The 20447-nt window shown below is 49.0% G+C and overlaps 1 protein-coding gene across 1 annotated transcript in view; it reads right to left on the reverse strand.

The window, feature by feature from the left end:
• Nucleotides 1-364: 364 nt before the first annotated feature.
• The window catches only part of LOC115409611 (protein 4.1-like), a 51118-nt gene continuing 31035 nt past the window's right edge, over nt 365-20447 (reverse strand). Inside the window, exons 17-21 of the mRNA XM_030120852.1 lie at nt 5615-5743; nt 3256-3357; nt 3100-3180; nt 2141-2260; nt 365-467 (exon numbers count right to left, since the gene is read on the reverse strand). Coding sequence (XP_029976712.1) covers nt 2162-2260; nt 3100-3180; nt 3256-3357; nt 5615-5743 — 411 coding nt within the window. The 3' untranslated portion in view covers nt 365-467; nt 2141-2161. The remainder of the gene's footprint in view (nt 468-2140; nt 2261-3099; nt 3181-3255; nt 3358-5614; nt 5744-20447) is intronic.

Below are 20447 nucleotides of genomic sequence, written 5' to 3' on the forward strand. Positions count from 1 at the left end.
CATGCCTGGGGTTCAGAGGGAGTCCCGAGAGATATCACCCACAATCCCTTTGTGCACATTGTTAAAAAAACACTTGAATTCCAAGTTACTGATAACCAATTCTGATGGTACGAAAAGCTGTAGAAAAATAAAGTTCCAGGAATCTCCAGACTAAAAGACCGAATGCCCTTCGTGGTTTTAGGTTTTCTTAGAATCCACAACGCTTACTTGATGTTTTCTTTAAAAAAGATCTTTTTCATCCAGTCAATGGAACCAGAGGGGATTGTGGGAAATACTGAGAAGCTTCTTGGGGTGCTCTGGTGACCCGGCGTCCCGGAGGAGGTCAAAGGTCAGGGCGCTGCACGCGGTGTCCCGGGGTGGAGGCGGTGCACGTGGGGGGCGGGGCTGCTGGTACGACGGGCGCCGAGGTAACGGTGCGGTGGACACACGAGGGGACGGACGGACGGACGGACGGCAAGTTGAGAGGCCTGCAAAGACAGACGGAAGAAACAAACCAGCTGAGATCTGAAGGACTGAAGCAAGACGTCCAGCCACACACCTCACAGTGAGACGGACCTCAGTCCAAGACCCTCTGGACCCCTTTCCACCTGGTGAGAGAAAACACCCGAGGTGGTCCCACACCTGTTTCACCTGTGTGTCTCAGTGTCTCTGAGAGTCCCAGTGTGTCCCAGCGTGTCTCAGTGTCTCTGTGATGGACAGCTCCCTGTCCAGGTGGACCTGTCTTCAGCCTGACTGGACCCCGACTCCAGCAGGATGAGGACGTGGAGAGATGGACGGATGAAGTCCTCGTGCTTCACCCTGGGAGACTCCAAACTCCCCGTCAGCATGATGGTGCCTCCGCCGTGCTCCACAGCGCCGCCCGCTGGCCACGTTCTGAAGCTACACCATGATGCTGAGTTTGGAAACAAACGTCTTGTCCTGCTTCAGACTGTGTTCAGTAACCCGGGACTTCATGTTCCTCCTGGGCTTCTGTGTTGTTGGAGGAAGTCTGTTGACCAGTCAGGTCTGGTTGTGACGCTGTGCTTCAGGTTCGACCATCGGTATTTACATTAAAGTTCTGGAATGTTCTGAGCAGACGGCAGTCATCCAGATAACAGACTAGTGTTTGAGACTGTCTCCACTCTGATGGAGAGAGGCTGCAGGGGTTGACCCTCAGTACTGACTCACAGGCTGTGTGAGCTTAAAACAGTGCATCAGAATTTCAGCATGTCTAACGGGAGGAGTGATTATCTGATGACCAAAACCAGCAACGCCGTCATGCTCTGGAGGTCCGGTGCTCAGAGTCACCGCAACCGTCGCAACTGCTTCGTATCTGCAGCGTCCGTCACTCTGCCTGCCAGACCGCACTGAGGGCCTCTTCCCCCTCCGGGCGCCTCATGGACTCAGTAGGTGGTCCGCCTGCTGTTTACGTCCCGGACAAACAGCTCAGAGTCGGCCGGGGCCCAAAAAACAAGACCGCGAGCCAACCACGTGGGCGCCCCGGCATTTACAGCACACATGCACGCACATGTGCACATGCACGTGCACTCACAGCGGGACTCGTAGGTCTAAAAATAACGTGTGTCATTATTCCATCAGCGTGTTTAGATCATTCTGTTCAGTGTGTTTAGTCTCCTCAGCCGAGTGTGTGTTCATGGTGTCATTACACTGATAAAAGGACACACACACACACACACACACACACACACACACACACACACACACACACACACACACACATTGTTTGTAGCTAATGATAACTTAAAATTTGACAAATGATCCTAATTCCATGTTGGCCACAGTTGGAGAATATAATAATTATAATAAACAGTTATTATAAAAGTAATAACTGTTTGGGAAATGTGTAAATTTCACTTTGCTCTGTATCATTACCGAAAATACAGGTTTAACGTCGAAGCTTCTTCACGGGAAATGTGCAGCTGACAGGATGCTTTCAGTTCCGCTCTGCTAGGCTGAGCAGGCTACGTTCCAGTGTCAATCAAATCATTACATTTTGAGCTTTTTATTGAGCCAGAAGTTTAGTTTTCATTCACCAGAATAGATGAAGCTCTTCAAACACTTTTTCATGAAACTCATGGTAAAGCCTTGTCTTTATTCACGTGGTCAGTGTGAGTGTGAGAACTGTCCGGTCGCCACTCACCCTCCAGAGGACCGGCTGGGCTCACTCCGGGCTGATTTCTGTTTCCTGGTGAACCACCACTTTGGTGACTGACATGTCTGGATGCTGCTCTTTGGCCTCTTTAATGGCCTGAGCCAAAGCCTGAGGAGGAACAGAGACAACATCAGTTCAGTTACAATGAGTCTCTCTCTCTCTCTCACACACACACACACACACACACACACACACACACACACACACACACACACAAAGTCTCGTATTTCTATCCTTGTGGGGACCTTCCATTGACTCCCATTCATGTCTAGCCCCAAACCCTGACCCTTACCCTAACCCTAACCCACACCACAACAAAGCCTAACCCTAAAGAAATGTTTTTGCACTTTTACTTTTTTCAGTAACAACAACATGGTCAAGAAAACACTGTTTCTCCTACTTAGGACCGGAAAAAGGTCCCCACAAGGCACGTCGTTCCACGTTTTGCTATCCTTGTGGGGACATTTGGCCCCAACAAGGATAGAAATACGAGAACACACACACACACACACACACACACACACACACACAAGCAATTGCTCTTTAGCGTCAACTAATCCTCCATTATACCATTCTGAATATTGTGAACCGTTGACTGTAAGTAATCTTCCCTCTTTCTCTTGTTGGACCATGCTCTGTCAAGCTGACTCCATTAACCTCTGCTGAGCTTCAGTCTGCCCTCTGACCTCCGGATGGTGGATGTGGGTGGAGGTTGGTAGATATAGGTGCATGTAGGTGCATGTAGGTGGAGGTGTGTCTGCAGGCCTGCAGGTTCACACTCTCGCCCTTGCTGTGTTGTGTTTGTGTCTTCTTCTTCTTCTTCTTCTTCTTCTTCTTCTTCTTCTCCTTCTTCTTCTCTGGCGGTATGACCAGGACCTCCTCCAGAGACCAGAGCCTGCAGTGAGACCCGGAGGAGGTCCAGACTGGACTCCTCCCGTCGTCCTCACCTTGTCGTGATCGATTTCAGTGTCTCCAGTGATGACGATCCTCTTCTCGATGCGAGTCTCTGAGATCCCTCCCTTCACCGTCTGAAAGCAGAACACCGTCATGTCCGTCCTGGTTCCGGAGCAGGAGTCTGGACGGGGCCGGCGCCCGGCGCTCACCTTGGTGATCTGGGTGGTGGTGGTGGTGCTGATGGTCTCGGAGGTGATGGTCTGGGCACTCAGCAGGACTCCCGAGTCCCTCTCGGCCACGTTGTCCACCGGCTGTGGGAGAGACACCTTCTGAGAGTTACACAAGGAAGTGCCGGTCAAATCAGAGACAGTCCAGTCAGTCACAGCCGGGACAGACAGTCAAGACGCGTTCATGTCTCATGTCTCAACGCCAGGCTGATGAAGGCGGAGTTCAGAGGAAACCTGTCGGAACCTGAGAAGTGAGGAGCAAGTGAGGAAGAGATGAGAGTTGCTTGATGACACTTGATATAGAAACTAGGAAGTGTCTCAGGAGCTCAGCGTCTCCAATGTTTAGCAGATGTTTGGTATGTGATGCTCTGGACTGTGGACCGGTCAAACGCTCCTCATCATTCCAGTTCCAGCAGGTAAAGCTGGTTTGAGTAGATTGATTCGTCAGCGTATTCTCAACCCTGACCTGGAAGTTGGGCCAATGAAGCGAGTCCTCTGCCTTCCCCAGCTCTCTTTCAAGCACTGTAGAGGTCTTTCAAACCTCCACAACCCTGGACGTCTATCTGAGGACATCGAGGTCTCACTGACCCAGCTGTTGACAGGAATACTCCTGCTGTGACATATGGATCCCAAACACACTGACCCTGGACCAGGTGAGCAGGGTGGGATCCGTTATGGATGACGTGAGTGTCGGCTCTCACAGTGGCAGCGAGAAAAACATGCATGGGAACATTTTGACATCAACAGGCTGCTACAAGACTGAGGGACTGCAAAGTAGAATGATCAGGACGTTTTAACTGAATGAGCTGTGGCAACAAAACAAACCAAGTCCCTGAAACCCGGTATAAGTCATTATTATTTCATAATAAAAACAGAATTTATCTCAAAATAGTAACAGGAAACTGAAGGAAGACCATTCAGCCTGCCAGTAGTCAACATCTGATACCGTCTGTTGAAAGAGCTTTGAATCCACATGATATTCTAATTGGAGAGTTATCAGCTGATCATCAAGACGGATCATCGCTGAGCTCCAAGGCTCCACAGACAGCGAGAGAACGTGTATCGTCAGGAAGTCCAACCTCGTTTAGACACTAACTTGAGGGTCAAACAGGTTCAGTGCCGCTGATGGATCTATTGGGAGCAGGAACAGGAACAAGGTTCTCATCCTTGAAGTGTTTTAGGCTGAACGTCCGAATGTTTTCAAGTGGAAATGTTCAGTTTTTGCCTCTTCTGCCTCTAAAAGCAAACTCAGCTGTTGTGAAACATGCTCTGCTCATGAGCTCTACGGTCACAGTCCATAGTTTTTCTGTCCAGGTATGAGCAGAGGAGAAGTTATAATGACTTGTTTTCTTCATTCTGCATAGTTTAACAGCAGAGAACATTTAGTCCAGCGTCATCTGCATACAGGGAGAACATTTCCTCTCTCCAGACGCTGAGTGGAGTTACACCATGCAGAAGGCCGGAGGAAAGCAGCTGACAGCGCCACCTCCTGCTCCTCTCTGTCTGCATGCACCTTTAACATTAAAACACAGCGCCCACTAGTGGCCGGACATGCAAATGACAGCATTTTCAACATTTTCCTGGTTCCTGTCAGAAACAGAAGCTCAAGGAGCTGCAGTAACTCACTACGTCGTCTCCTGGTAAGGAGGTGGTGCTCTGAGGGTGGAGCAAACCGTGATGTCCTGCTGGAGGACATTTTAGTTTGTTGTTCTGGGATTGAGAACTAGTGAAGGGACTACTCTGAACTTTGTTAATTTAATGTTGGGATTTAACCACTGAGAAAATCAGTGCATTGAAGAACACTCTGATATGGATGGAAAAGCAACGCCTGCATTAACACTGAACATGAATGTCTATGTGTGTGTGTTACATATATAAGCATGTATCTGTATAAACAGGTCCAGTCAGCCATGGAGCAACCAAATCATCAGGCAGACAAGCACACACCAAAATAAAGTATAACTAAAAAAAATAATAAAAAAATAAAATGAATCTCTGAGATGTACAAGTGTCAACAGTTATGTGTTTGAAGGGGACCTATTGTGCTTTTCCACATTTTCTGTGAAATGTGTGATGTTGCAACGCGTGATTTAAACGTTGTGTCTCTCATATGATAAGATTTTTATCATTCAAGGACTCAGAGCTGCATGCAGACAGGCTCAAATATCCTGAAAGAGGAGGTTGACAAAGGCTGAATGTGGTGATTTAATGAAGGACCTTCATCATGTTCACCTCATAGACTTCTAAACTGTTGAAAATACTGAAAATGGGCAGAATAGGTCCCCTTTGAGCAATGCTGTGACTGTTTGGGGTCTGACGCCGTCCCCTGGATTCCCCTCACCTGTGCTGACTCGTATGTGATGGTCTTGGTTTCAGTGTGAACTAAGGGGACGTCCGGGTAGGAGACAGTTCCTCTTACTGAGTTGGTGACGTCTGAGATAGTGATTGTCTGGGTCTTTAGCAGAGGAGACTGGAGGGATCAGACAAAAAGCAACAAGCCTTAAGTTTCAGTTACAACACGTCACAAGTCAGCCATCAAACCAGTCAACTGGAAACACAACCAAGATCTTCCAATATCAAAATGTGAGCTTACCAACACGGAATGAGCCGACAGCCAAGAACACCTCTTCAGATTCATCATCAGGTTGATTCTAAATATTTAGTTTCTTTACGTCACACTAATATAGACACTCACCAGTCACTGTATTAGATTGACCTATTGAACTGAACTCCGACCTCTGCGGGTCGACATGATGAAGACCAGCTGCTGAAGTCAAACTGAGGATGAGGATGGTGAAGAGAAGTGAGTCGGAACCGTCAAGGTTCTCGGTCTGAGTATCTGATCTGCTGGATCTCCACTCCAACCTTCTCCAGGTTTCCAGAGAAGAAAGAGAACCAGAGACGATCTGCAGAGTGCAGCAGTTCTCTGGGACAGAAAGGGGTCAGAGGTCAACGGACAGACTGGATGGAGACCACATAAAACCCCACAGTCTACCTGTGGATGTCCATCCCTTGTTGACCACAGTGGACCGTCTTCTGATGGAGATCAAACCATCTCGGGCTGGTTTCTGGAACATGAAGATGAGTTCTCTGGACTGTGAAGACCTCCACAGTCCCAGAAGTCAGTCCAGCAGAGGAACGGGAACCTTCACATCATGACCTTCTCACCACAAATCTGCAGCTACTGGAAGAAGTTGTCAAGTTGATGTGGAGCAGAACCACTGAGGAACATTTCAGAATCGTATTCAATCTATGAGACCAGGAATTAACCGAGTTCTGAAGTGAGAAGGAGCTAAACATGTTCCTAGCAAGGTGTTCCTAATGAAATGGCTGGTGAGTGCATATTTCACGTTGATGGAAAGACTGCTGTGCGGTCCCCACACAGACGTTGGTTTTGTGGTTTATGGTGATGGTTCTCATTACAGCTGAGCATGTTGTGGTTTTCTTGCTGATATGCTGACGGAGAAGTTTAGATCTTCCTCTACCAGTAGGACAGAATAAGAGGTGGATCTCCATGGCAGACTGCTGTGGATCGGGCATGCAGCTCCAGTGAGCTACTGGTCTGGGGCCGTGTCGAGGCCGGGTGGTAACAGAAACTTCTCTGTCTACATTCCTACCATCTCACATGGTCAGCTGACTGACCGCCAGCCCGTTCTGTCCAGGGCGCACAGCGTTCTTATCTCTGTTCCACCATTCCAAGACGTTGAGATCGCATCCCGCCGAGTGGTATTAAAATGTGAACGAATTGTTTAAAAGCCATGAATCACCTTGCTGACGTGACTCATGAGTCATTAACTCATTCACTTAAAAAAAATAATAATAATAACTCATTCACTGAGTAATTCCTGCTACAGCTCGATGAGATGCAAAGAAAAAAACACACAACAGCCATTGTTAGGCCACCAGGTCAGCGTCAGTCAGCTGTTAGCTTAGCCCAGTCACTCAGCTGTTAGCTTAGCCAGGTCACTCAGCTGTTAACTTAGCCCGGTCACTCAGCTGTTAGCTTAGCCAGCTGTTAGCTATGGGTTTGAAGATGGTGGAAACCACGCTGAAAAGCTGTTGCAGCCAGAGCAGGACAGGCGGTCACCTCGCCACAGGGTCATGAGCCAAACGAAGAAGCTGGACGAGTTTCCGCCGCAGGGCGGTGGACTGGGATTCTGACCTTTGAAGCCATGTGAAGGGCGCCAATTAGACTAAAAACGATTTTAACTGAAATCCATCAAAACTTTAAGCCTATGATCTGATATAATGCTGTGAAAAAACTGTCTGGACTCATCAGTTTAGAACCCTGGAGCTGCTGAACGGTCTGTTTTACAGTTGGACTGGTGGTGGATGCTCCTCCAGTAAGACTCCAACGTACTGAATCCAAAGTGTTGCTCTTCATGTGCGTCGACTGCTGCTTAAAATCTAGTAAGAGAAACCAATGTCTGTAACACGCAGGCTGTGTGTGTGTGTGTGTGTGTGTGTGTGTACGTGTGTGTGTGTGTGTGGCTTCTTCTCTGAAGGATGTCTGCAGAGCTAACTGTTGTTTCACTCCTCTGCTGATTTTAATTAAACTGAGAAGGTCATTTTACTGAAGCCAGTCTAACTTCAGCCACATCAAAACACTGGAACATAAACATTGCTTGACTGAAGTTCTGCAGCTTTTTCACTAAAACAAAACAAAGATGAAGAGAACAGAAATGCAAATGAAATACAACAAACCAGAGCTCAGATGTATTTTCAAACAGTGATGAATAATTTCACAAACAAAGCCAACGTATGGGACCACAGGCAGCAGAGCCAAGCCCCCAAACAGGAATCAGCTCAGATTAAAGTGACGGACGTTTCAAACTCCCAGAGACTAAAGAGACAAGAGACGTCTGCTCTGGACGTGGAGTGTGGAGACAGACATAAACACAACAGAGGACAGAAATCCGAGAAGTCACACACATCGGTCTCATTAAGACTATTTCAATATATATTTAAATATATCTGCTCTACTCAGGCTCGAACTCAGTCCTGATCAGAGAACTGACTGCATGAGCAGCATTAAAACAGACTTTACTGTATATCCGGATACTGACTGAACATTCTTCCATCTTTTAGTTGGTTTGTCTGAAAGAAAACCCAAAAGTGAAAGTTTACAGTGCAGAATAAAGACAGATGGATTGTCAGATTTCTCTGGCTGTGATATGATGAAGCAGAGGAACATCTTGCTGTTTGGCCTTTGGAGGGAGCTCCTCCAGATGTTCATGTTTCCACTGCTCATTCGGTTCAGGACCATTCTTCCTGAAAGTTGAAGCAGCAGTGAGGAACTCTGAAGTGACGCTTCAGAGCATACTGTCAGGCCAAGCGGTGGTTTCAACATCCCACCGTCCGGTTCATCAACACTTTCACAGAGTTGTCAGCGCTCCAACAGTAGTACACTCCTGGATAGTCTTAGTCCTGAACCTCAGCCGGTCTAAAAGCCCCTGTAGAGCTGAGAAAAGGGTGTTTCTGAGTCTATCTCTGTCTAGGTTACTCATTCAGGCTTTCTGGAACCATGAGCCAATGTTCAGCGTGGATTTATCTCTGTGCCTCACAGAAACAGTATCACAACCAGAATGTGACCCAGAAGAACAGAAAATCCACACTGACACTTGATTATTACTGTCTTTCCAATAACTGCACGTCTTGTTCTTAATGTTCTGACTGCAGCAGCATCTGGAGACACGTCATTTCACTGAACCTACAGTCCTGATTCCATTCAGCTGGAGGATGAAGGTCTGCTCCGTCTGCCACAAATGTACACATGAATCCTGTTCCCTGGTTCAGAGGCCCGGACTGTTGAGGAGATTCAGTCCTGATGGTTCTCAAAGGTGTTTTAAACACATTTTGTGTCAAGCTACATATGGAGGGATGAGCAGTGCGTTTAGAGTCTGTCTACAGACCAGAGACATTGACTTTATTTTCAGAGTTAATGTCCGCTGCGTCGTTCAGACATGAATCCACCCTGCCTCTCCTCGGAGTGTGTCATCCTGACTCTGCTCGAAAATACGTCCAATAGTCCAGGCTGCTGCTGAAACCATGAGTTCATTGTCTGAAGAGATCGGCCTCAGCCACAGACAGACATCCAAATGAAGAAACGCTCTTTCTGGCAGACTAACATGTCGTTCCACCAGACACGATGGATGAGTGTGAACAGGGATGGTGTTCCCGTCGTTTCATGAGTTGAACTGTCGTTTCTCACATCAAACCCAGAGATACTGGGTGTGCACCAGAAGCCTGCTCATGCAGCAGAATGTGGGACTGACTTGAAAGACAGACGACTGACCGACAGCGAGGATGAGACCAAGTTCAGCACAGTGCTGATGAAGTCTGGGAGGACGGACGCTCCTCCATTCAGGCCCCGCTTCCAGTTTTCGTTGCAGAAGTTTTTCATTCACTCAGAAATGTTTTGAAAACGTGTGAGTTTTTGTAATGAAGCCACACACACTTGCTGCAGAGAACAATACACTGCAAACCAGCGGTCTCCGACCCAGTTCCTGGAACCCTTGTCCAGCATGTTCTTCATTTCCCTCTGCTCCAGCACACCTGAATCAAAAGTTACAGATGTAACTACAGTGAATCCCAGGTGACCGCCAGACGGCGGTGCTGAAAGCATGGAACGTTCCATTGGTGCATGCACAGTTCGAGTACGGTGTCTGGTGTCACCACAGGTTAATTTCCTACAGAATCTTCTCACGTGATCACCATGATTCTGAGTGCCAGAACACTCTGGCGGTCATCCAGGATTCATAGGACCGTAGAACATTTGTAACTTTTGTTATATTTCATCCCTCATGACCACCCGGTGCTGAAAGGTACGATGATGACTAGCCTAAGGATGTCAGTCTCGGGCCCTTTCATCCCAAGGGGCCCCAAGAGGGACCCACAGCTTGGGGTTTCCTAGGGAGTGGCAGGTTGCTGTCCAAACAAACAGGATCTCATCTCAGCCAACTCTCAGAGGACAACCTCTGAAGTAGGCTGTTGCAGTAGCGGGTCCCTCACAGGTGGTGCAACGGTGAGCGCCTTCCATTGCGCCTGATCAGGCAAATCAGCCACGTGCAATAAGCTGAAGGGTGGGGGTACGGACGCCGCCTACACAGCAGACACAAGACCAGGCCAGTGAACGTTAGACGAAGCTACGTCCAGGAGAGGGAATGGCTGTATGGCAACTCCCTCTTCCATCCACCCTCTCATACGCTAATCGAAAAAATGAACGAAAAACAAAGAAATGAACGAAAGATTCAATCAGCTTCCTGCTGGGAGAGGTGAAGGATAAATCCTTCTAACAACCAGTTTCCAAACAAAGGAAAGAGCAAACCAGCGGAAGAAAGAGGAAGAAAAGAGGAACCGAACCTCTGGAGACACCAGAACTCATTACCGCTCCAGGGTCACCGCTCTGGGGTCTCAGGTGACCCTGTTGGTTTGTATACTCGAACTGTGCATGCGTGAAGGGAATGTTCTGTGCTTTCAGCACCGCCTTCTGGAGGGCAGTAGAGATGAGATAGAACAATTGATTCTGTCCTCACCAAGAACCGAGCAAAGCTCAGTCATGAGCCTGTTCATGGATTCATGTGTGTTGATCCAGGGAGAGAACTGGAACATAGTTCTGGACATAGTCCAGAGACCAGGGACAGAGGTTCTGAGGGAATCAGGGTTAGAAACCCCTGTTCTAAACATTAACAATGGAGAACATGGAGAACAACACACTCAAACATTAACACAGAGAACACAGACATTCATATGGACAGAACACCAAGTTGGATTGTTGTTACGGTGACTGTCAACTCTAAAACTACCAAGTCCAGGAGACTCTGGACTGGAAGCAGCACCAGGACCAGGGGGAATGTAGACTAGGACCAGGACCAGGAGAATATGGACTGGGAATCATGACACTCTGGAGGAAGTTTTGTCTGATTGTCCCTCTACTGAGCATGTGCAGAACTGCTATTTACTGGGACAGTGGAGCACAGGACCAGTCACAGGCGCAGCAGCAGGACCAGAAGGTCCACAAGGTGACGGGGAGTTATAAAAAAGTTGCATTTTGAGTGAGTGTCGAGCAAATTTTTCATTAGTTGTGTCATGTTGTGTATGTCGAACTACAAGGCCTGTAGTGCAGACAAGGCATTGTCGGTATCGTAGTTGATGTTCAGACTCATCGTTGTTGTAAGTTCGGTGTTCATATTAATAAACAGTTAAAGGTCTACCTGAGTCCATATCATTGTTACATTCATAACAACAATATAACAACAACACAGAAGACTTCCTGATGTGTAGAACTGTTCTGGACTGTCGTCTGTGTGAACCATGTGGCTCAGGACCTCCAGGACGGGTTTTAGTTGTAAAAGTATCTATTTTCAGCTTCTTCCTCCACTTCCTGTGTGCTGGCTGTGGCATGTGGAGAAAACAGACTCTCTGATAATCACTCGCAATGCGTTGCATTGCAGCGTGTTGCAAGTAAACCACAGCCGTACCACACCCAGTGTGAAAACAGCCGCTGACCACAATGCGGGCTGTTAGTTTGGCCTGCTGCAGCGTGAGGCGGCGGAGCTGCTGACGGGCTCCAGGCTGATCACCGTGCCTCATTGAGATGCGGAATCGAGACGATGGCTCCATATGGACCAGAGCAGTGCAGACCTCAATGCCACGTTCAGCCTAGATCGTGATGATCATGGCGGAAACTAAAAAAACCAAACAGCAAAGCTGTGACAGTCCCAGAGTTTGATCCTGTTGGAGCTGATGAGCACACCAGAGATCTCCTCCAGAAGAAATCCAACTTTTGTTCCAAAGCATCTGACACCCAATTAGTACCGGGCCAAACACCACAAGACACACCTGAAGGAAACCTTTCAAGACTAAGCAACTAAACAGCTAAAAGAAGCTCCACAATGCTCCTGAGTGTTCTGATCCTCAACTGTCCATCAGACATCAATGAAGCCGTTCAGGTTCCAGTCCAGGTTTCTCTTGAACAGGAGACCCCAATCCTCCATTTCTACAAATGAAAAGGAAACAAGCAAGACTGGAAAAACCATCATGGTGTCTCACCTGCCACCTGTAGCCAGTGCATCAACCACAGCACAAGACACCTGGAAACACGAGCCGTCCTACCGGAGAGCCGTGTGGACTCAGGCGTGGTACGGTGGGCCGATGCTCCCTGAGAGCAGGATGTGGTCCTGTACTCCACCTTCCTGGAGAGATCCGGCTCTCTGAAGACGGTGGAAGCACGATGCCATGTGAGCTGCTCACACGGAGGCCAGTGTGAACGCCTGAAGGACACACCGGCAGCTCTTCTGAACGCTGTGGTCTGGATCTACAGACTGTCTGACTGTCAACCCAAAACTGGGCCCCAGAAGCCAAAGAGAACCGAGAGAACAGCTCATCTTGATCAGACAGTGTTTGGGCCTCTGTGGAGCCACTCGTCATGTCGGACCAACTTTAAGCTCTGCTGTTGGAACGCTCCTGGAACCGAGGAGTCAGCTGTTCAGAGTGATGAGGCTGACCCTGACCACAGCTCTCCTGGTGTTTTTGCTCCGTTCACAATGTGAGGAGCAGGCAGGTCGGGTTCCCACCTGGACAACAAGACATGTACTGTTAAATACAGGAAGATGAGAACCAATGGAACCTTTGAATCATTTCTACACCAACATAGTGGCATTCTTTTTTAAAATTGGGGGTAAAAATGAAGTAGTAGTGTTGGTATAATGTAATATAATAAATAATGTTGGTATAATGACGTGACAGACGGTCGGTACAGAGCAGCAAACCCTGGCAGTCAGTGAGCTCCATGTTCTCCATGTTGCCCGTCTCCGTCCAAGTCCTTCAAACAAGCAGAAGAGCTCAGACTGAGAGTTTAGTCTGAAGGACAACACAATAAAGACACGCTCTCCTCAGACGGGGGTGCTCTCCTCAAATGAAGCAGGACGCTCTCCTCAGATGAAGGACACTCTTCTCAGATTGAGGATGCTCTAATCAGAAGAAGCAGGATGCTCTCCTCAGATGGAGCAGAATGCTCTCCTCGGATGGGGGACGCTGTGCTCAGACGGAGGACGCTCTCCTCGGACGGAGGACGCTCTCCTCGGACGGGGGACGCTCTGCTCAGACGGAGGACGCTCTCCTCAGACGGAGGACGCTCTCCTCAGATGAAGCAGGACACTCTCCTCAGATGAAGCAGGATGCTCTCCTCAGACGGAGGACGCTCTGCTCAGATGGAGGACGCTCTCTTCAGACAGAGGACACTCTCCTCAGATGGGGGACGCTCTCCTCAGACGGAGGATGTTCTCCTCAGATGGAGGACGCTCTCCTCGGACGGAGGACGCTCTCCTCGGACGAAGGACGCTCTGCTCAGATGGAGGACGCTCTCCTCGGACGGAGGACGCTCTCCTCAGATGGAGGACGTTCTCCTCAGACGGAGGACAGAGGACACTCTGCTCAGACGGGGGACGCTCTCCTCGGACGGGGGAAGCTCTGCTCAGACAGAGGACGCTCTCCTCAGATGGAGGACGCTCTCCTCGGACGGAGGACGCTCTGCTCGGATGGAGGACGCTCTCCTCGGACGGAGGACGCTCTCCTCGGACGGAGGACGCTCCCCTCAGGTGAAGGACGCTCTCCTCAGATGGAGGACGCTCTCCTCAGATGGAGGACGCTCTCCTCAGACGGAGGACAGAGGGCGCTCTGTTCAGACAGAGGACGCTCTCCTCAGATGGAGGACGCTCTCCTCGGACGGAGGACGCTCTCCTCAGATGAAAGCCAGCCACAGCATGGTGAGCGCCGTCACCAGGAGCCCCGACAGGAAGAAGGACATCTGGGACAGCGTGAGACGGGCCGGGTTCAGCTCACACGGGTTCACCAGGCTCATCCGGTCCTCCGGCACGTCGATGGCCACCTTCACAGTCTGACCGTGGGCGTGGTCACGTTCCTCCTCCTCCTCTTCATCCTCATCATCATCATCATCGATCCAGTCCACATCGCTCTCCGGCTCGTCTTCCTCCAGCAGGCAGTCGTGTCTGAGCAGCGCCGCCGTCCTCAGAGCTGGGGACAGACTGCAGGCTCTTACCTGGCGTCCACACAGGAAGCGTCTCCCTCGCTGTGCTCAGCAGGGCCAGACCAAGAGAGACAGAGAACAATGAACAGACACGTGGGACACGGCGAACCGACAGAAGAAGAGGGGACAGACAGGGGGAAGGAGAGGACAGTGGGAGACAAAGAAGACAGGGGGACAGAGAGGACGGAGGGATGAAAGATGAGACGGATGGAGGAGATTGAGGGGGATGAGGGACGACGAGGAGGACAAAGGGGGCGGATGTGGTTGGATCAGATGGTTGTTTTAACTCCATGGTAAATCTCACTTCTTCTCTTCTGAATAAATATAGATTTCTCAGATTTCCTGTTCGTTTTCACTTGACTCTGAATCATAGAGGCTCAGGCTGTTTCCAGACTGAAAACACCTGAGAGGAACCCGCCTCGGCCGGATGACCGCCGCAGGGCGTCACGAGGCTCCCTCTCCGGTGTGACGCCGCCTGCCTGTGCTCATGTAGCATGACTTCTCAGGGCTTGTTGCAATGAAATCTGAAAGAACATTAACGATGCTTCTTGCTCTTTAATGGATTTCGGATGAATCCAAAATGACTTTTCCTCAAAGAAGGAGAGACTCTGCCTCTTTGTTCTCCAGCTGCTCCAGCATAGTGGTGAAGGTTCTGCGTTGTAGTGAAAATTATCACCTTGAAATGTTCAGCAGTTCACCTCAGTCCCATGAAGTAATGGCTGTGATTTGTATTTTATGATATGGAAACGTTTTGTTTTTGTTTCAAAATGCCTATTGAAGGAGATATATGCTCTATACTGCCAAAGGTATTTGCTCTGCAAATTCCAGTAACTTCTGAAGTAGCTCAGATTCAGACAGTTTTTTACAAACACTTGTTACAGGATGAGTGGCCGTCATGAGTTGAGTGAACTCCAGAGACCTGATCAATTAGTCCAGCTACTGATCAGCTGTTAGTCTTACTGGAAAAAAAACTGAAGCCACTGGGGACAACAGCAACTCAGCCACCAAGCGGTGGGCCGTGGAAAACCACCGAGAGTCACAGCTACAGACCTCCAGACTACATGAGGTCTTCAGTTGGGCTGGAGAACAGGGTGCAGAGCCTCTGGGTTCTGGACTCATTTTTAGTTGGGTCCTGGATTCTGGACTTGCTTTTAAGTGGTCGAGTGCTTGATTCTGGACTTGTAATTAGGTAGTTGGATTCTGGATTCTGGACTTGATTTTGGGCAGTTGGAGTTCTGGATTCTGGACTGGTTTTTGCTCCTACTATTTCCTGCAGGACAGGGACTGGGTGCCTGGACCTCTCCTCCTGCCACATCAACAGTCCAGCATTCCCATAAACGCTCCTAAAGCCTGTGGAAGACTGAAAGAGAGATCCGGTCTACGAACAGGAGGTCACTCCAGGTCAGCGTTGATGAAACGCTGAAGAGTCTTGAATGTGTCCAGTTACAGACCCAAGAAGCACAAAAAACTGGAATCTCAGCATTCGGAGGGTTTAACAGATGTTAATTTAAAGCTGAATGAGAAACACAAGGAGAGTCGGATTCATTTAATCCCAGAAAACACGTTTTACTCTGGTTCATTCATCTGTCAATAGGCAGCAGTGGATGTGCTGGAGAGGAAGGGAGGATTAGGTGAGTAATTACAGCAACGAGCTCCTCAGTCGGTAATCAGAGCGTGAGCGGAGTGGAGGGAGGGGGGCGGCGCGAAGCCCGGCGCTTCACCGTCATTTATCTCTATTTAGAAACGTGAGGGGCCGAAACCGGGAGAGACACAGAGCCTTCAGAGCTGGGAGGTCTGAACCAGACCCGAGGACAGGGTGGTCCTGGCTGAGGGGACGGGGGTCTGGCAGGGGACCCCGGTCCAGACTGGGTGGTGGTGGGGTGGGGGGTGGGGGTGTGGGGGGGCGGGGGGCAGGACACAGGTTTCGAGAGACACATAAAGACATCCATGAAAGGACAGATAGAGGGAGGAGGAGAGTTTGAGGGTGAGACAGATGAGAGGGACGGAGTCAGTCCTCTGGACAGCCGTGTCTGTCAGAGTGAGAGCAGCCAGGAGACATGCCGGCACAGCAGGGGGTCAGGCATGCAGCCGGCGGCACAGGAAGCAGTGAGGAAGCCGTTCACAGCGGGGGGCGGATCCAGGACCGCCAGTATGCTTCAAACAAGGGGACAGGGACAGAGTCCTTCACTGAGCCGCTCTGAGAGCAGCCTCATCGGGAGACAGCCGTAAAACCAGGAACCAGGAAGTCCCTGAAACAAGACTGAACTAAACCAGGAGCCTGCAGGACAGGAAGTCCCTGAAAAGAATAAAACTACTGAACTTACAGAAATACAACCAGCAGGGTCTTGAATGTGAAGTTCATCTGAAGTGTGTTCCAGTTATCTACACTCTTAACACCAAAATTACATGATGGCTTTTTTTTAAATTCTGAATTAACTTTTCAGAATTAAATAATCCTGAATTAATGCATTCTCCCTTGTGTTTACACTGGGGTGTTTAATTCCAAATTGAGGTTTACCTAAAAAATGTTTTAATTGTCCTTCATTTAATGCCTCCTCAGACCTGGGGGTTGTGAAGGACTCTGATTGGACGGGAGAAGGACGTGATGTATTCATGTCTACAGGAAGTTAACAAAATCCAGTTCCTGCTCCTTTTCTCTTTCTTTCTTTCTTTCTAGGGTAACTTTGATGCTACAGCTTTACATCCTTCCGTCCATCCACTCTTCATTAAATCCATTTCTTCTGCGGGTGCTTTACATAAATACTCTGGGCTTGCTTCAGGCGGCCATCTTGGAACACGTGTGTCATCATGACAGGATGTATCGATCATGAGCAGAACGACTGGAATCAACTTAACGCTGGATGCTGGAGGAATTATTTAATTCAGATTCAAGCTCTGAATTAACCAGATACTTTACTTGAAATGAATTTTAATTCAGAATAATCATTTCATTCTGAATTGGGTTTTCCGTTTAAGAGAAGTTAAGTTTGACTGAGGACTAAAGGTGAATTACGACATGTAAACATGAGACAAACCAGCAAAATGTTTAGATTATCAGGTGGGTCCAACTAGAGAGAGAGCTTTCTATCAGTATTGATACCTGTAAATATTGGGCCGTAAGCACAGTATTAATATCGGTGTTGGTGAAAATGTTCATATTGGTGCGTCGGCAGCTCCAGTCCACAAAACGGACCGACAGGAGACTTTTATTGGACTTGGACTGGTCTCACTGGGCTCCTCCCCCATCCATGTTTCATCTGTCTGCCCAGGCTGTGTGGCGTACCGCTCATCATCATCATCATCATCATCATCATCATGTCTGCATGTCGAAGTGTCCTTGGGCAAGACACTGAACCCTGAATTGCCCCCGGTGGACGGACTGAGCGCCTTGCATGGCAGCCGCCTCCGCCGGTGTGTGAATGTGTGTGTGAATGGGTGAATGTGATAATGCAGTGTAAAGCGCTTTGGTCTCTGCTAATGCAGATGAAAAAGTGCTGTATAAATGTAGTCCATTTACCATTTACCATCATCATCATCATCATCATCGTCACCCAGTCAAACTGCACTGAGCCATGTTTCATGTTTCCACTGCTCATGCTGACTCACAGGAGTCCTGCACCTCCAGGTCAGGTTCTTCACAGAACACCAGTCAAGACCAGAGACTGAAGAGAACCGAGCGACGCAGTAAATGAAAGTCCGGTTCCAACCCAGTCCAGGTGAGACAGAGCCCTGTCCTCAGAGCACAACCGCACCAGTGTCAGATCCTGAAGTTACAGTCCGGATGCCGTTTACGTACCGTCAGAGTTCAGGTCACAGCTCTGGACACACCGTCACCCAATGTCTGCTCTGCTGCTCTGCTCGGTAGGAGCTACTGTGCAAACTCCCAGTTCCCCGGTTCTCTGCTGCCAGTGTGTATCTGTGTGTACCTGAGTGTGTCACAATCTCACTTAATGAAGCACACAGCAGTTATGCGATCACGAATGTCTGCTGAACCTTCCATGTGCTTCTCCTCCCTGCTCTCAGCCGCCTTCATGAGTCCCGGGACCGGAACCAGCCGGTTTGAAGCATACTGAGATCGAGATGGCGTGAAGCCCGAAGCGGACACTCAGCACGAGTGTTGCCGTGCACAGGCCGTCTGGCACGTGCACGCGAGGGGATCGAACATGTGACCGCAGCACCGGCAGCTCCAGTGAGGCTCAAAGCTGTGGGATGAGGTGGAGAACAGCACCACCCGGTGGAGGATCGGCAGAACTCCCTCAGTCCAGCTCGCTGCTCCTCAGCACCGGATCAGAACCGGATCAGAACCGGGAGGTGACGTTTCCGACCTGCTGCAGAGCAGCTTCAGTCTCTCACTCTCACACAGACGCTCCGGGCCGTCGCTGATCGACGGGCTGGATTTCTCCAAAATAAAAGACGTCTGATTCCCCGCTGTGGACCGGACGGTTCGGGGTTTGAGGAGAACCGTCCAGAACAATCTGCAGTATGAGGCAGGAGTCTGAAATGAGCCAGATCACTGTCTGAGCGCGAACCCGAGGAAATCTACACATCAGGAGTGGAAGTGAGGAATTAAAAGACTCACATTACTGTGAGTCAGTAGACTTTTTGGCTACTTGTACTTTAATTAGTGTTTTTGTCGATCATGTAATTTTAATCTACTGTAATCTATGGTAATCAGCTGTGACCTACTGTCATCTACTGGGATCTATTGACATAAACTGTAATCTACTGGCATCTACTGGTAGCTCCTGTAATATAATGGCATCTATTGTAATCAACTGTGATCTACTGGCATTAACTGTAATCCACTAATCCACTTTGATTTACTGTGATCAACTGTACTGGCATCTTCTGTAATCAACTGTGATCTACTGGCATCAACTGTAATTGACTGTAATCAACTGTAATCTACTGGCATCTACCGTAATGTAATGACATCAACTGTGATCTACTCTGACCAACTGTACTCTACTGGCATATACTGTGATCAACTTTGACCTATTTTGATCTACTGTAATCAACTGGGTTCCACTGACACAAACAGATCTACTGTGATCAAATGTAATCTACTGATATCTACTGTGATCAACTCTGATCAACTGTAATCTATCGCAATCAACTGCAATCTACTGCAAGCAACTGTAGTCTACTGTCATCTACTGGCGTCGACTGTTAGCTACAGCCGCCATTTGAATTCATATTCAGACCTTTTCATGTGCGTCTTTGCCGCCGTCTGGTCATGGCTGTGCTGGCTAAGCTACTCTCCAGGACGGACATCCACGACTTTTCACGGCGCGAGCCTCGCAGTCGTGACGGAGGGTCAAACAGATCCACAGCTCGTACAGTTCGCCCTGTTCCCGGTGCTTCTGTGGATTTAACACACCCCCAGACTGCAGCCGCCGTGCTAATGGGAGCCTGAAGCGCTGCAGCGGCAGAAGTCTCCATGGTCTTCTGTTTGTTTCACCCTTCAGAAAGATGGCGGTTGAGGAAAAGACGCCACGCCGTCCTCCAGGATGACGTGCAGAGAGCAGCAAGAACAGGCTCCTGGAGCTAGCTTAGCTTCTAGAGAAGCTCGCCTACAGGCAGCATGCTGTTAGCTTAGCAACACGTCAGTCAGCTGTTAGCTTAGCTGTTAGCCAACACAGAAATCAGCGGAAGAGCCTTCGTGAGCAGCGCTGTGTCGACCCTCTGCAGAGCTAAAAGACACACACATGATCTCTGGACACATATGGCAACATGCTAGCTTAGCCGCTACCAGCCAGTCACTCTGCAGGGCTCCATACTGACGCTTCTCCCACCGCCCTGGACGGCCAAGTGGAAGAGATGCAGAAGCACCTAAAGACCTGGCATGTGTAACTACATCATGTTGAGTTGCGCAATGCAGATATTTCACGGGATTGTCACTTTTGAACGACTCATTTTGAATAGCACAGTGATGTGAAACTATATGTGTGTGTATAACGTGAAAGCTTCGTGGAGCCGCTACAGAGAGACTAAAGAGTCACATGTGGCTCCAGAGCCACAGGTTGAACACTCCTTTTCCGGGAGGACGGCGGCGTCTGATCATCAGTTTGATTAATTTCATGTACATATTCGAATATGTCCATTAATTGTAACTATGTAATGCTAC

This window comes from Salarias fasciatus, chromosome 22 (assembly GCF_902148845.1).
Source record: "Salarias fasciatus chromosome 22, fSalaFa1.1, whole genome shotgun sequence".
In the NCBI taxonomy this organism is placed as follows: Eukaryota; Metazoa; Chordata; class Actinopteri; order Blenniiformes; family Blenniidae; genus Salarias; species Salarias fasciatus.